Genomic DNA, 16,585 nt, shown 5'->3' on the forward strand with positions numbered 1-16,585 from the left:
TAAGTTAAATTTTTATTCTTAATCACTCTCATTAAATTTCAGGTAAAATTTTCTATCTCAAGTACAATTTTAGTTTCCGCAGGAAAAAAGTAATTAATGATTCAGTAATAAAGTTATTTTCACCGTGAACCAGCGTTGTAGTGACAAGATACAATAAAAACACAAAGCTACATTCGTTTTTTTTTCCTTCTTTCTACAACCGTTTTTGCTGTCATAGAAAGAACTGTTTTTGAAATGAGTATTTATTTCGCCTATGCAGCTGTCAATTACCTCGAATAGTATGTGTTGTGACCCTGTCTCTTCACCTAAAAACGGACATGGAGGCGGTGTGCTCCAGCGCTTTCCGCCGCAATGAGGCGATACTGGTACCCCGCCACACGTCATTCGTCTCCGGTCCCATGCCCATGGCGCAGGCGAGTTGGGGCGGCGACGAAGAGCCTGAGGAGCTGGGCGGCGTCGCCCCTGATGCAGTCGGCATGCCAGCCGCCGCAATACCCGCTGTAACGGGCGCTAGTCCTGTGGGTGGGGCGACTGCAGTGGGACCCCCTGTGTTAAGGGAGTTGAGTCCCCCATACATAGGCGACTGGTACATGGGTGAGCAGGAGGTGCTCGTCGTGATGGAGGGCAGAGAATTGGGAACCAGCTGGGAAGACACTTGTACAGCCATATACTGAAATAAAAATTCAAAATTATTAATTTTTTCATAACAAGCATACATACAAGGGTGTTTGGTGATCATCGCCCTTAATATATATTTTTGAATGCTTCTCATTGAAACGTTTTGTTAAGGGGTGCGAATTGCACAATTAAAAATAGAGTTCAACGTTTTAACAAATAATGGCGACTAGCTTAGCTGAAACCAATGTGCTCTCATAAACAAAATCTTGCTCAAATATTGAACAAAACCGAAGATTGGGATAAAGTCACCACACTTTACTGGAGATCGGTCTTTCACAATGATTGCTCATTGCTTTCAACTGAATGTTCTTGATTTCATCATGGCCTGAATAATACCTTAACATGTTTTAAATATAAGCTTATGATGTATATTTAATGATTTTTTTTAAATTTTGCTTTAACCAAATAGTTTTATGGGGAAAAGCTTAACTAAATGAGTTATAAGAGATAGATTATTATTATTTTGAAGAATCTGGGGCATCGATGACCTAGCATGCTTGTACAGCTATATATATATATATATATATTATTCCCCTGTAAGTACAAATTTTATCAATAATTGATTTTATCAATAATTGATTTTGTAAATTAAAGAAATCTCAATGATGAATAATGTTTCTCTTAATATATATAATCTCTTAATATATATAATCTCTTAATATGAAAAAATAAACATGTTAGCAAACATACGTATCAAGGTCAATAACAGGAAAAGTGGAGTTTAAATGAAACATATTTGTTTCTGGAATGAAACGCAATGCGTTTCCTTTTGCTATTCTACCCTATATAAGTTCTTAGGAACGCGTTACACGATTTATCTGAGTAAGTAAAAAGTTTTGCTGAGCTTGATTCCATTTTTAACTATTCTACTATAAAAGATATTAGGAACATATTACAGTTTTATTTGACTCATTAACAGGTTTTGGCCAGTTAAATTCCGTTTTTAACTATTTTATTTTACATAAGAAATTAAGAACACACTTCAGTTTCCTGATTAACAGGTTTTGAGTGAGTTTAATTCCATCTTTGCCGATATTATGTATCGATTGATAAATTGTTCCTTTTTACTTAAATATTTATTACCATTTTCTGTTTAAGTTTAAACATTTTCTTTTTGACACGGATTATAAAAATATATATTAAGAGCATAGATTAAGAAACACCATGTATACGGAATTATAGAATTAAAAATATATCAATATATGGGTTAAACTAAAATACGGGAGCATTCAGTTAATTTCTGTAAAGATTTTATGCTATGTGTTTTCGATTAAAATGAGCACATCTTTGCTTACAATTCCTTATTTAGAATGCACTTTTACATTTCTTTATTTCATTTCAAAAGTAAAATCGATATTAGTACTTTTGTTATAGTACTCCCCTCCCAAGGTGACCCAGGTTCGAATCCCATCGGCTACCGGTCGATTAAAACTCTACTCCAGCCTCACACCAATCACCAAGCTTACGTAAAATATTCCCAGTGGTACATAGATCACGGATAAGAATATAATTGAGATAAGGCTAACCATTGGTGGTTTCCATGGTTTTCCTCACCAAGTAAAGCAAATATCAGCTAGTTCCATCACAAAGTTCAATCAGAAGGCTAGTTTGTTTTAATACCTGATCCAGGAGTTCTACTGTGTTGAGTTCCAAATCATGAGGCAACGGGGAATACTGAAAGCCATAAACCCAAAAACGGGTTGCTGTTCAACATTGGTAGTTAAAAAAGTTTTAAAATGACTTGAAACAATAATTTTGTTTTGATAAAAAATCAGAGTAAATAGCTCTATATAATCTGGTCAAGACGAAATTTTAAGCACAACATGAGGGTTTGGTTATTTTAATAATTAATTAACTAAAAGGATAACTATACCGTCAACTTTTATCTTCAAAAACACAAATCACAATTACATTGATAAAAATTTAACACTAGCATTTTTTGTGCGTATTATGGAATTTAAAAAACCCTCAGTTAGTTTAATTTTGAACAAATTTATTATAATTAAAAATTTTTTCTAAGTCTGAAACTTGCCTTACAGCTTTAAAAAATCGTTCAAATCGAAGAAAAAACATAAGTTTTATTCAATAAACAAATTTACAAAGAATTTTCTGAATTTCAGATATTCAACATTAGATTTTTTAAAAAATTAAAACTTAATACGCCAAGAAGCTAATTTTTTAGATTATAGATTTAGAAAAGAGAAAGAATATACTATGCAATTGCTTATCGGGTGAGTGAAATTAAGAAAAAATTACAATTTGTTTCTAAGTCATTAGTAGAAGAGGGAGAGAAATATAAGAGGGGAAGAGCGGCTTAACAGTACTTGCCTTTGCGATTTGGAAGGAATGTAATGTTTTCAAAATTTTAAATTTCGGAGTTCATTTATTTATATTTTATAGCCGTAGTTACAACCGACCCAATTTTGGGTTTACGTCTACAAATGTTCTGCTCCGTAGCCCTGTAATTTTGAACCCAATCCAGAAGACCAGGGAACTCCTGGATAAAGTAGTGAGGGAAATTTACCTTCGTAGAGGACTCTTTGATGGAACTAACCCGCATTTTAGTTACATGGAGAGGAAAACCACTAAAACCTTCCACGCTTAGCCTAACGGAATGGGGACTCTAACTCATGATCCGTCAACCACTGAGGATATTTTACGTCAGCACTGGGGTCAGTTCATTTATTAATAGAGAATTGGAAGGATTTATAAACGAATGCCTGATTAACTGAATTAAATTCTTGGAGGCAGCGTCCACTGCTTCCAAAACATAAAGGCATTTCATATTTTATTGATGAATTTCGAGAAAAAGATGTCAAGGTCAAAAAGTATTATAAATTTACCCATTTACAGGATTGAAGCTTCATTTTTACTACACATTAAAGTGTTTGCGTCTGAAGAACGTACGATACTTAAGGCGTGAAGTCTTTCAAAAGTTTTTAATGCATTGTACTATTCTCTATTAACACTAAAAAGTATTCCCGTAATAGCTAGTTTAGGGTTAAGGCGTTCACGGAATCTCAGTTTTGTTGCTACCGACTTTTTACATTAATGACATAAAACTAAACAATAACTAATTAAAATAACTCACATTTACCAATAATAAGAAAATACAAAACAATAAGTGACCGATAAATACTTTAAAGATATCGTAATTCTTGCTCAGTTAAACAGTTTATTTAAAATGTAAATTGGTTTCAATCAAATTAAATATCTCAATAAATCAAGCATTTTTTATATTTACGCTTAAGCTAATTTAGTTATTATGTCTACCATACTTCTGGAGATAATCAAATCCTAATTTGACTAAAAATTATACAATTTCATTCTCATTTAATCGTGCGCGAAAGAATATTCGCATTATAAATTCGGCTTTATTAGTTCATTTTTCTCAAATTTATAACAAAATTAAGTTAAAATTTCAGTCATCTCAAAAAATGAGTAAGCCGACTATTTTATAAAAGACATCAAATGGTCGCTATGTCACTGTTATTTTTGTTGGATTATTATAGATAATAAAAGAGATTGTTAATTTTAAAGTATTCAATTTTACCGCTTTACGAAACACAAGATAACCTAGATGCATTAAAATAGTTACAGAGAAAAGCTTTTGACTTTAGCGCATTGATTAATAGCATAAATTTTCCTATAAATACCAATTATTTAAAAAGCAAGAATTGAATAAACAATATCGAAAAAAACTAAAATTACAGGTTTATAAATTTTTAGTAGTTAGTGCACGGATAAATTTGATTTATTAAAAATAAACCTAACGATAAAAAATGATGCATTAAAAACTACATGAAAAAGAATATCAGTTAGATATAAACAGAAAAACTTGAGATGTTATTTATTTAAATATAAATTTTACCATAAGAACATCATTTTAAGGGATGGGTTATAAATATTTATATAGAAAGGAAAGGACTGTTTCTATAAACAATTTTTACCAAAAAATATTGTTAGAAATAGTAAAAATCTTTGAAATTAAGGATTTAACACATCTTTAACATTTCAATATTTTTGTTCTCGATTTAGGGTGCATAATGAGGTGGGGGGGGTACATAATGGGGGTACCTTGTGGACAATTTGGCGATATCTTCGGCTTAAAAACTTGCGTCATGGTGCCACCGAGCTGCATCATTCCACATAGCTGTGGTGCCATTGCCCCCGCTGAAGTTGCTGTAGTTGGCAATGTAATTTGGAGTCTGCAACGAGATCAACCGCTCATTAAAATTTTTCAATTATTTCTTTTTTTTCAATTAATACGTATGCAGCCTGATAATTTACTTGAAAATTAAAAATTACCAGCCAAAGTAAGAAAAGCAATCATCATGAAAAATATATTTACACGAAACTGTTTTGAAAGTGTTATTGATGAAGGAAGGGGCTTTATATTGATGAATTAATTTTAGAAGTGGCTAACTAGTGTTTCGTAAAGCGGCATCCAAACTGAATACGTACTAATTTAGAAAATGCATAAATAATTCGAAGTAAAGCTAGAAACAGTTTAAATACTAAACACATTTTAATACATTTGAAAACACAAGTACAAAAAATGGTTAAAAATAGACATACAAAAATAGGAATATAAATTGTCTCGTTTTAATTTCAGTTTAACAATAATAAAGATAAAATTTATTTAATAACAGATATTCAAAATTGTGGTTATACAATATATAAATACTATTATAAATATAGTATTAATTGAAATAACATTTGTAATATCTAAATTTTTTTATATGAATTAATTGAATAAAGATTATTTATACTAAATGTTAGAGAAAATACTCGTAAATAATGCTAAACAGGACGTTTTGGTCTCGAATTTTCTGTCCCGTTAACGAACTTTTAATAAAATTATAAAACTACTGCGTCTTCAAACACTATAATTTTTAGTCTTGTAGATAGAGAAATTCCATGAATTTTTAGTTTTAAGCGTAATTTCTTTGTTGAATTGAAATCTATATAAATAAAAGATCATAATGCATATAAAACGAATGAAATGTCTATTAATCAAAGGTTTCGCAAGATGTACCCTACTAAAATTTTCATTTTAAAGTTGTAATAAAATAACCGTCTGTCCATTCGATTAACCGTAAAGTTCAAAGTAAAGAACAATTTTATCTTTACGTTTTTGAAACCATCTACAACTAGTATGGTTATAAAATCATGAATATAAAACTCTATCGTTTTTTTAACCATTTACAATTAGGATGGTTTCAAATCCGAAAAAAAAAGAAATTTAACTGGAGATAGGAGCAAGGCTGTCCGTCAGGTAATAGGCATTGGACAGTTCAGGACACTAATTGGAAGGTACAGGATGGAGGAAACATTGTGTTGTCAATGCTGGGGCTCGAACCCCAGTTCTGTTGGTCATGAGACTTAGAGATTAGCCCTCTCGGCTTTAATATGTAGGCGGTTGCAAAGAACTAAGTGGCTTTATTAGGTGGGCTCAGCTGGTACGATAAGATTCTAGTTGTTTAGCCGTATTGGGTGAAAGCAGTTGCTAAACGGTTTTTCTCACTGTTAACGGTTTGATTACCATCTTGTTTATTGATATTTGACTGTTTTCTTTGAATATGGTAAAATAGGGAAGTAAATTGTTATTTGGTCATTTTTTCTGAGAAAACTTCAACAGTGTATAAGTAATATAGTTATAGATTTACATTTTAAAAAGAACAACACCATTCATATAAAGCTAGACTAAAATACTTAAGTACTCCATAAGCGAGATAAGTATCTTCGAATTGCAAAGCAATCCAAAGAAAACCGTGGAAACAATTTAGAAGAGGGGCTGGTGAGCAAGGCGTGGGGTCCTCTAATCCTTGTATACTATCATAAAAATACTTATCAGAATCATTTATATATATTAGATTACATACATATTAGATTATATACATATTAGTAGCTTAATTTTATTTAGTGTCCTTTAAATTTGCTTAATTCGTGGATATAATATAAAGTTGACTTATTTTCAAACAGAAATAGTGATTTTTTTTCAATTGAGACCTTATTTCTTATTATAAAAAGACTTTTTTGAAAAATTTTATGATATTGTAAAGAGTCTTTACAATTAGTTTTGGTATATTTATTTCTAATTTTCAGATTCAATAAGATTTTTTCAGAAGTATAGTTATTATCAGAGTTGACGCTAATTTGTTAAACATTTAAATGTAACAAATTAATTATGTCATTTTAAATATTATAGAATTAACCTATTGCCATATGGAATTAATTATTTTAAGTAAACTTAATACGTCTGAAAATTATTTTAAAATCTTTAAACGAAAAGAAATGCTCTATAACGCATAATAAGTATTCTGCTTAAAAAAAAGAAGCAAATATCCTTTAAATTGGTGGATCACAGCAAGCTTACTAGCAGACTATGAAAACTTTTATTAAAAAAAAAAAAAGAATAATCATAATTGAGAAGATAAACCAATTTCACTCTAGGAAAAAAAATCAATATTTTTAATGATTAAATTTCAGTTGCAAGGATGGTAGTAGTCAGCCTTAGGGGAATATTCTACTGTTGCTGAAAGATTGTGTCTTCTTATGATTAAAAATACTCAATCATGATAAGTATATATTTAATTTTGGCTTTTATTAATTAAAATTGCGTAAAATAAGTTCATTTTACTGCACTTGAGATTTGATGGTGCTTCACTATAATACTGCAAAGTTTAATTAATAGTATCAATTAAAAACTTCGTTATTTTAAATTTCTTTGAAAACATTTTTGAGAATTGAAAGTTAATTTAAAAAAAGACCCATTCTCTTTAAGTTTAATTCAGCATGGAAATTACCGGTCTCTTTTAGAATAAATATTATTGAAAGTTTTTATAGATAATGGATTTAATTATAATTACAACACAGCTTAATATATTTAATACAAATCAAATATAATTGCTACATAAATTCATTATTGTTAAATTATACCGGAGAATATTTTTTTGCATTTTTAAAGATAATACTAAATTCATTTTCTTATCAAGGAGTTAAGTTATTGTTAAAACACATTTTTACATAATATTTGCAAATTTCGATCATAATAATTTTTCATAAAGAACTAATAAATATAAAAATTTTAATGATACATCTGAACTCTGTACAATTATGTAATTAAGCAAATAAAAATGTTTGTTTTGATTTCCGAACGGTTAAACTTGAGAGTTTTTTGAAAATTGAGAAAATTTTTCAAAAATATTTTGGTATTAGAATGTGTGAAACAACTGCATGAATGATTTATTGCAAATGCCTTTACAGTTAACTTCATATTATCATGGGAAAAAACCATGAACAACAAAAATTTAATGCGAATTAAATTAATTTAAAACTGCATGTTTGTTTAAATGAATAAGTTATTTAATATTGCCATTGAATATTAATTTTCTATATCGTAAAGTCTTTATTTAATATAGTGATTAGATTTTAACTTCACTTGGACTATAGGGGCTTCAATTTATTATTCACTTATTAATTATAGGGTTAATTATAATTATTTATAATGGCGGTGGATGCTATATTTTATTTCTGAAGTAAATAACTAACGATAAGAGCTTTAACATACAGTTTTTTTTAATTACATTTCAATTAAAACTTTTATGAAATACATAAAATTTAAAAAAGAATTTACGAATGATCCAGAAATTATAATTATTTCAGAAATTTGAAATGATATTGATCATAATTAAACTCTTAAGAAATGTAATTTTTATTGAATAAAGAGCACTGGAGAATGTGTATATGGGATAAATTTGTTATTTGATCTAATTTTTTGATCTTAGAATTTCCTTTCGTTGAATCGATTGCTATTTTTTAAATAAATTTATGATAGCTCAGCATTTTTTTAAACCTAAATATTTCATATTTATAATTTTTGATACGCATTATTTTCGGACAATGTGTATAAAATAAGGCTATTACCATTATTTTCTTTCAATGCCTGTGAACAATATTGGTACCAGAGTTTTTATGAAAATTAGCTCTATCCAAAATACTTGTTTTTAAATAATTAAATTAAAGAAATAGATGAATAAATTAAATGAATGAATTAAATGAATGAAGGAATAAGTGTGTAAATAAATAAACAAGTAAATGTGCAGAGTGAGAAAAATTGCAACGGTCACATAAACTGAGGCAAAATTTATTTTCAACGAGGAATTGAATTGCTAGTAGGCCAAACGTCACATTTAAATGAAAAAAAAAAAGAAAAAGAAAAATATAAAATATTTGCCACAAATTGGGAACTAGTACAATATTGATACATGTGTACGGAACAGACACCGTGAGTCGAAAATGCCCTTATGACTGATGTAAATATTTCGGTTGGGCAAGAAAATCGTAGAGATTTGGGCAAGAAGATCCGTTTATACGCTGCATTCATTGATGACGTGTGTGCTTCCGTCAATCACAGAGGCCTATTTTTTTCTTCATTTTTATTTCATTTTATTAATTTTTTTATGCTTTCGTTTACCAAACTTTTCCAACACATCTTGTGGATTTAAATTTAATTTACATGTGGATTATATATTTTCGTCAGGGCAAAGAAAGCTTAGAAAATGAATCATCATGTTAGATTTGACACTCTGCAAATGTGACGGCCGACAGTTTCCAGAAGAACAAAGTGATTTGTCGCAATATTGCCGATGTATATAAGTAATCGGGAATTATCAGTAACAGGTCATTCACAAAGATTTGGGTAAGCGCAAGATCTGTTTTACGTTGCATTAATTGATGACGTGTGTGTTTCTATCGATCACAGACGCCTTCCCAGAAGCCGTATCGACGATGTCAAAACGTTTTGTGACTAACTGATGTTATTTTGAGCTAAAACAAATTTATTTTTTCAACGTTTTATTTCATTTATTAATTTTGTTATGCTTCACCAAATTTTTCTAACGTACCTTGTGGATTAAGCCCATAGGGCTAAATAATATTTTTCTGCAACAAAAAAGCGTCTACAGATTGTTTGTATTGTTTTGCTTATACCATTAATATATATATATAGTCATTTTTTTACTGAATATTCCATAGATTGATTTTGAAATAAAGAAATATTGGCAAGCACTGCACTAGCTTATTAAATTTTATTTCTTCAAAGTCAGAATAGTGAAGTTAATTATATCTTATGGTTGCTTATGGAATCTTAATAGATTCATGTCAAAATAAATATGAGCAAATATTTGAAATAAATAAGTGAAAACAAATGTTACCATAAATCAATAAATTTTATAAAGGTTTAAAAAGGGCTCTTTAAAGATCTAAAGATCTTCATAAATTCAAAATATCTTGAAGAAATAATTTTTTTTTTTTTTTTTTTTTTTTTTTTTTAAATCTTGATAACTTTGACTGATTGCTAAACATTATTATTAACTCTCTCATTCAAAATATACTTAATTCATTAGTAAATAATTAAAAAATAACTTTGTTCCATATAGATAGGTCATCTGTTCCATTTAAAAGAATTCAGACAAGTACATGAATTTTTCAGTATTTTCCTGAAACGTACCTGATTCATGCCTCCCATAGCCGCAGCTGCTGCTGCCGCACTGTGTTGTGAAAGTGACTGCGCCAAAGCAGGTTGCCTGGAAAGGGATGGACCCAGGGGAAGTCCTGGAGAACCCATCTGGGACATGGGCCACCGCGTATCAGTCGCAGGTCCGAAGGAACAGAAGCCGTCGCCCATGGATCCGAATGGGGGTAGAGAGTGGGAGGGCAAGAGAGCACCCGGACTTCGAAAAACGTTTGTGGTCTTCTTCCGTTTTTTCCATTTCGCTCTTCGATTCTGAAACCATACCTAAAAGAAGAAAAATAATTTATTCATTTAGAAAAAAGTTCATTTTTGATATATTCGACAGATGACATATTTCAGTCACTCAAGAATAGGCGCTCATTTTCAAGACTTACCTCATGATAATGAGAATAAAGAAAGTAATTTGAAATACAAAACAAAAGGTTAAAAACAGAAAATAAAAAAAAATGAAAAAGTTGAAAAGCAAATCTAGAAAAATACAGAGACCGAGAGAGACAAAAGTTGAAAACAGAACAAGAAAAACCACAGTGGCCGAGAGGGGCAAATCAGGTAAAATACATTTCCATGCGCTATGGAGAAGTAGTGAGGACCTTAACTATATTTATTTCGATTTTTTAACTTCCCTCATCCTTAACAAGGCATAGAGGGTCTATAAATAAAGACACATTGGACTTTGATAGTAGGACTCCTTCAGTTTTCGATCTCTTTTACCAAGTATAATAATTTGATGAAGGAGGTTTTCGAATACTTTTTTTTTTCCTTTTGAGAAAAGGAAAATTATCAAATATTATTTTTTCACTGGATATTTTACAGCAGCAAATTTTCGTTGACTGATGTTAATTTGTTGATGCAGAAATTTCAATCTTAATTTTACTGCTTAAAATGTCCTTTTTTTATATAAAAGTTTTAAAAAGCTGCTAAATTTAAGTTTGGCTCTAGAGCAAGGATTTCCAACTTGCATGAGACCGGGGGCCACAATTAAAAACGCGGGCCGCAACTTTATCAAAATTTTATGTAAGACTCTTTTATGTTTCAAAGAACATTAAATATTACTGTCAGATTTTTACCAAGTTGTACAAAACAAAAGCATTGAATTACAAATTAAAATAAGAAGTAGATTTTTAAAAATATTTAATTGCGTATTAAGAAATTCGGGCTACAATAACTTTAATGTGCAGCTATGTATTAAGCAATTAATGTGCAACAGATATCTATTTGTTAAGATATAAAACTTTAAAAAGGTTGATATTAAAGCTTAAGGTCTGGTTTCTTAGGACAAGCGCCTTATCTGGGCGTCAGCGGGACGTCAACGTCACGCTGACGCCTACAAAATACTGGTTTGTTAGCTCAAGGCCTGGTTTCTTAGAACTAACGCCTTATCTGGGCGTCAGCGGAAAGTTGACGTAGATCTGACGCCAAAAAAATACTTTTTTGTTAGCTCAGCGTGAGCAGTCGGTCCAACGCAGACATTATCTCTCATTGCGCATGCGATAATAACGTAAACAAATATTTATTTTGAATTTGTATTGATTTTGTTATTGTCGACCAGTGTTTTAGAGAACAAATAATGACTTTGTCCAAGAAAAAACACATTATAGCTGAGCTAAATGAAGAGTGCTATGTTTAATGAAGAAGCTATGTTTAATGTCAAAATCAAAATCTTGGCTGATTTCAATGTGCAACAGGATGTTGTCCGCCATTGCTTCTGTGGGTAACGTCACGTTGTAATCCAACTGCAGTTGAGTTGGACGGTAATTGTAGTTCAAGATGAGCGTTCGATGACGTATACTATCAAACTCACGAATGGACCAATCAGAGGTTAGCGCTGATTTCCAGCTGACGGCGTCCTGTCCTAAGAAACCAGGCCTTTAACATAGTAGCACACAAAATGTTCAAAGAGAAAATTGAGGTTTGTCTGCTGCAACCACCAGAGCATAGATATTTACATTTAAAATTTACAAACGTGTGCGTAAATATTTTCGTCCAAAATGAGTGGTTTCAAAAAGTTAAATGAAATCGGAGAATTTTTTCGAGAAAATTTCTGATACACACATGTTAAATCATATTCACAAAATACACAAAAAATGAAATAAAAAAGAGTGTTTTTGTATTTGAATAAATATTTTCTTGGATGCAAAACCTGAGAAATAAATTTTTTTGCACCGTTGATATGTTAAATTTCACAGAAACGAAGAAAGTAGGTTTTTATTTGCGAGAAAAGTATTTTAAACCCATACAGATTTTTCACGAAAATTGTCCGCAAAAAAAATGACAACTAATATATTTTAGTTCGCGGGCCGGATGCTGCCCCCAGGTCGCCAGTTGAAAACCACTGCTCTAGAAGTAGGAAGCACTTATTGATTAAATGACCTCTTGCAAGGTTGTAATTTTAAAAATATAAATACTTTGAAAAATATCAGCAGTTTGAGGTTAATTTTTCCCAGATTCACTTTATAAGACAAAAACATTGCAGATATTAAAATAGTAACACTCATTTAAAAAGTAACAGTGTTGTTAAAACAGTAGCAATTATTTTCATGTTCTCGTTATTTAGTTTGCACTTAACATTCGTAAGTTTTCATAAAGTTTTGTCTGCCTTTAATTTTCAATTATACTTTTATTCCAACATAATATCGAAGCTTTTGTCTCGGTGATAAGCAACTTATTTTTCATTTTAAGATATACTGATTTTTTTAATCTCATATTCTACGAGTTGGTGACATAAAATACTAGTACAAGAAATTCTGCTTTATAGTATAATGTTGCTCTTTCTTCCATTTCTTTGTGCTTTTTATGGAATTTGTAGAATGACAATAAAAATTATTTTATTCCTAACTTAATTGTTGTCATAAATAATGTTTTCAAAAGCAGGAACAATTAAAAACCTTTTGTTTTGCTAACAAAAAGACTCAGTTACATAAAGCTACGGAATACCTAAGAGTATTAAAGTATGCTTTAGAATAATAATAAATAAATAATATTTCTCTTATCTAGGAAAAAAAGCCCTTAAAAGTGAATGCAGTTGAATTGAAAATGGCTTTATTACTAATAATTTAACAACGTTTTCAACTTAATTGTTCAATAATACAACCGAGGTTAAAAAGATACAAACGAAATTATTTTTTCATTATTATTATATGTAATTGTACCTTTCAGGAATTAATTGAGTCTATTTTGCGAATCTGCTTAGAATGTAAAGTATGTAAAAAAGTAAATTATCATTGTCATTAATCCTAATTAAACAGTATTTTTATTTGAATTTCTAAATCTAAACAAATTCAGGAAAACCTACACAATTATTTACGAAAAACAAGTTTTTTTTCGAAAACGAAACAAAAATAATTATTAGAATAAAATAATACTGAATTTGATTAAAAAAATCATAGTTCTTTTATTAAATGTTTTGATAACCTAAACAATTAGCTAATCGCTGACTAATGAACATGCTTATGATTAATATAGTCGTGCAGTTTAGCTTAGTATTGTGGCTGACTTAAGTTTTATGTGCAATAAAGAGCAATGCATGCTAGTTAATAAATAATTAGCACAACTTTTCAGACCTTTTGTAATAGATTAAAAGTTACTTATCTTTAGTTCACAATTAATTTAGGAATAAAATGTATTATCATATTTAGGGAGGAAAAAGAAGATATTATTGTATTTATGGATTAGCAGCATATGATGATTAGAAAAATATGATGTGTTCGTTAAATCGTACTTAAATCTTTCTTCTAGTGTTATTCCTTTGAACGAAAAAAATTTCCAGACTTTTATAATTTATGGACAAAGAAATTTGAATTTCATTAAGCAATGCAATAAAATCAAAAAAAATTCTATTGTCACATGAAATGAAGCCTTTTACGAATAATAGGTTATTTTTATAAGTGATGTAAGTTTGTAAACAGTTACTCATGACTGTAAGACCAATTTCACTCAATTTTTAGCCAGCGCCATTCATATTTAATCTGAAAATGGTGCGAAACGTCAACATCTAGAAAAGTCATAGTGTTGTGAAAATGAAAAGCGTTTGTAGCCTCCAATGCTGCAATACCTGGGCTCATAAAAATTTACAAAAAAATGAGATTAAGGCAGTTATTCTGATAATTTTCGTATAAATGTGAAAAAATGTCGCCAAATTGGCCATTTTTTATTTTTTTAAATAACTTTTAAAATATTCAAGTTATTTGACCATTTTGAAGCCCAGATAATTCTTCACGGAAAGATGGTATATATTGTTTAAAATTGTAGCTTTATTTCAAGTACCAGACACTTAAACAGTGGCTTTTTTTATTTTTTTTGGCGAAAGAGCATCGGAAAACCATGTTAAAGCACGAAAGTCTTTAAGGGAAAGCAATCACTTCAGATTAAAAAGATTTTTTTTTTGCAGAGCAATCAGTCAATGGTTATCTAACGAATAAAAAAATTCAATTTTAAATAAAATTGATGACAAGGTATCTTCAAATAAAGTTTTAAAAAATTTATGATCTGGAAGGTGAAACATTGAAGTAAGTTAGATTATCTTTTCTTTACGACTTGGCACATCAACTCTATACAACTACTAAGATGATTCATAATCAAAAGATCATGAAAGAAATTGATTCCGCAAATGAAGTACTACTAAAAAACAAAAGTAGTTTGGGGAAAAAAATCACTTTAGTTGATAAAGGATGCAGTCAATGATTATCTGCTAATATAATCCAGGTACAATGTTTAGGAAACATATTTATGTAAGGTGACAATCTGCTTTGAATAGTATCAATTGCTTGAATAATATCAATATATATTTTTTTGTCATTTTGCAAAGTTAAATTCTAGAACTAATAGTTCTTGATTGAAAACTCAGTGGTCATTAGAAAGTTTATGCAAACATGTCCGATGAGCAGATTACTGAATTCAGAGATCCCCCAATTATAATTGGGTTGTAATTCAATTATAAAGTTACAAAAATAGAATTTACGAAACTCTTTCAAATTTCAGTTAAATGTACCGACACTTTCTGGGTGGCGGTACTTTTTATTGTGAAATCCGTTTTTATTGTAAAGCTTTACAGAACAAAAAATCTGTTAATTTTACAAAAAAAAAAAAAAAAAAAAAAAATCACGTAATCTGAAAAATATCATAAATTTTACAATAATATTTAAAATAAAAATGCTCCATCACTTAAATTCAATAAATATTACTGTAAAAGGGACAGTATAAAATTTTACGGTAGAAAGGAAATTTATGCACTCAGGTACTTTATATCGTAATTTAATCCTGAATTTTTTTCCCATGTAAGATACTTAAAAAAATATTTTGCTCCTTGAATAATTACATATTTTTAGTCATTATAAATGAAAAAAAAAGCAATTATCGATTGGACGATTTCTTGTAAATCTTATAATTGCACAATTATATAAATGCATAAATAATTTTTACATATTGCGTAAAATAATTAATAGTTTGTTTTCTTTTTTTTTGTTGTTATTGCATATTGTGGTCCCATGGAATTATGAATAATTAGTTTCTAATAGTTTTCGCGTATTGTTAGTGCAGTTTTTTTTTTAAAAGAGCTGATAAATAATTAATTGCAGTTATCGTAATAAAGATTTGCTATGCATTTTACGATACATAGTGATTGTAAAGGCTTAAATTATAATTAATTTTTAGCAAAAAAGAATTTTTTGGGTTTCGAATGGTAGGGAAGAAAAGAAGATTATTTTATCTTAATTTCAAGCATTTTTATTACAAATTTTGAAGGAATAGAGAAAATAATAATTAAATTATTTTTAGGCTAGCTGTACATTCAATGAAAGAAATGGATCAATTAATATCAAAAATAATTATATTACTATAATTTTTTTAACATAAAAACAAAATAAAGAACATTCTTAAAAAAAATTATATCGGAATCAAGAGTACCTTTAGTTAACGTATTTGTAATGAATTCTAACAATAAATTAAATAAAAAAAATATTTCATATTATATTTTAATTAAAGAAAAAAACATCAAAATATTAGGAAATAAAATCATGATGTTAAATATTAATAATAATGTCCTTTTACAGCTGCAATAATTTTCAAAACGGTAGAAAAAATTTAAATATTCCGAAATAAAAAACTACATCTCACGAATCAAAAATAATTTTATATTAAATAGGTATGATTTCTTGTTATTATTCCTTAATTTGTTTTGTCAAGAGACTGCGAGGAAATCGACAAAAGTATATTATTACAAAAATCACGGAATATTCCAACTTTTTATCTTTGAGAGTAATTCTTCAGAGACGAACTCACTACATAAATATCAAACAGAAAAAAAAAAAATTGATTTTCTGGAAAAATGGATAAGCAAAATTTCTTACATTCTTATTTAAAAAAACATACATT

At 29.2% G+C, this 16,585-nt stretch overlaps 1 protein-coding gene across 1 annotated transcript in view; it reads right to left on the reverse strand.

The window, feature by feature from the left end:
• Window positions 1-226: 226 nt before the first annotated feature.
• LOC107442263 (homeobox protein orthopedia) overlaps window positions 227-16,585 on the reverse strand; it is a 90,959-nt gene continuing 74,600 nt past the window's right edge. Inside the window, exons 3-4 of the mRNA XM_043043188.3 lie at window positions 10,193-10,480; window positions 227-670 (exon numbers count right to left, since the gene is read on the reverse strand). Coding sequence (XP_042899122.1) covers window positions 302-670; window positions 10,193-10,480 — 657 coding nt within the window. The 3' untranslated portion in view covers window positions 227-301. The remainder of the gene's footprint in view (window positions 671-10,192; window positions 10,481-16,585) is intronic.

Source organism: Parasteatoda tepidariorum, chromosome 7 (genome assembly GCF_982258835.1).
Source record: "Parasteatoda tepidariorum strain Cologne lab strain chromosome 7, Ptep-v5.0, whole genome shotgun sequence".
Lineage (NCBI taxonomy): Eukaryota > Metazoa > Arthropoda > Arachnida > Araneae > Theridiidae > Parasteatoda > Parasteatoda tepidariorum.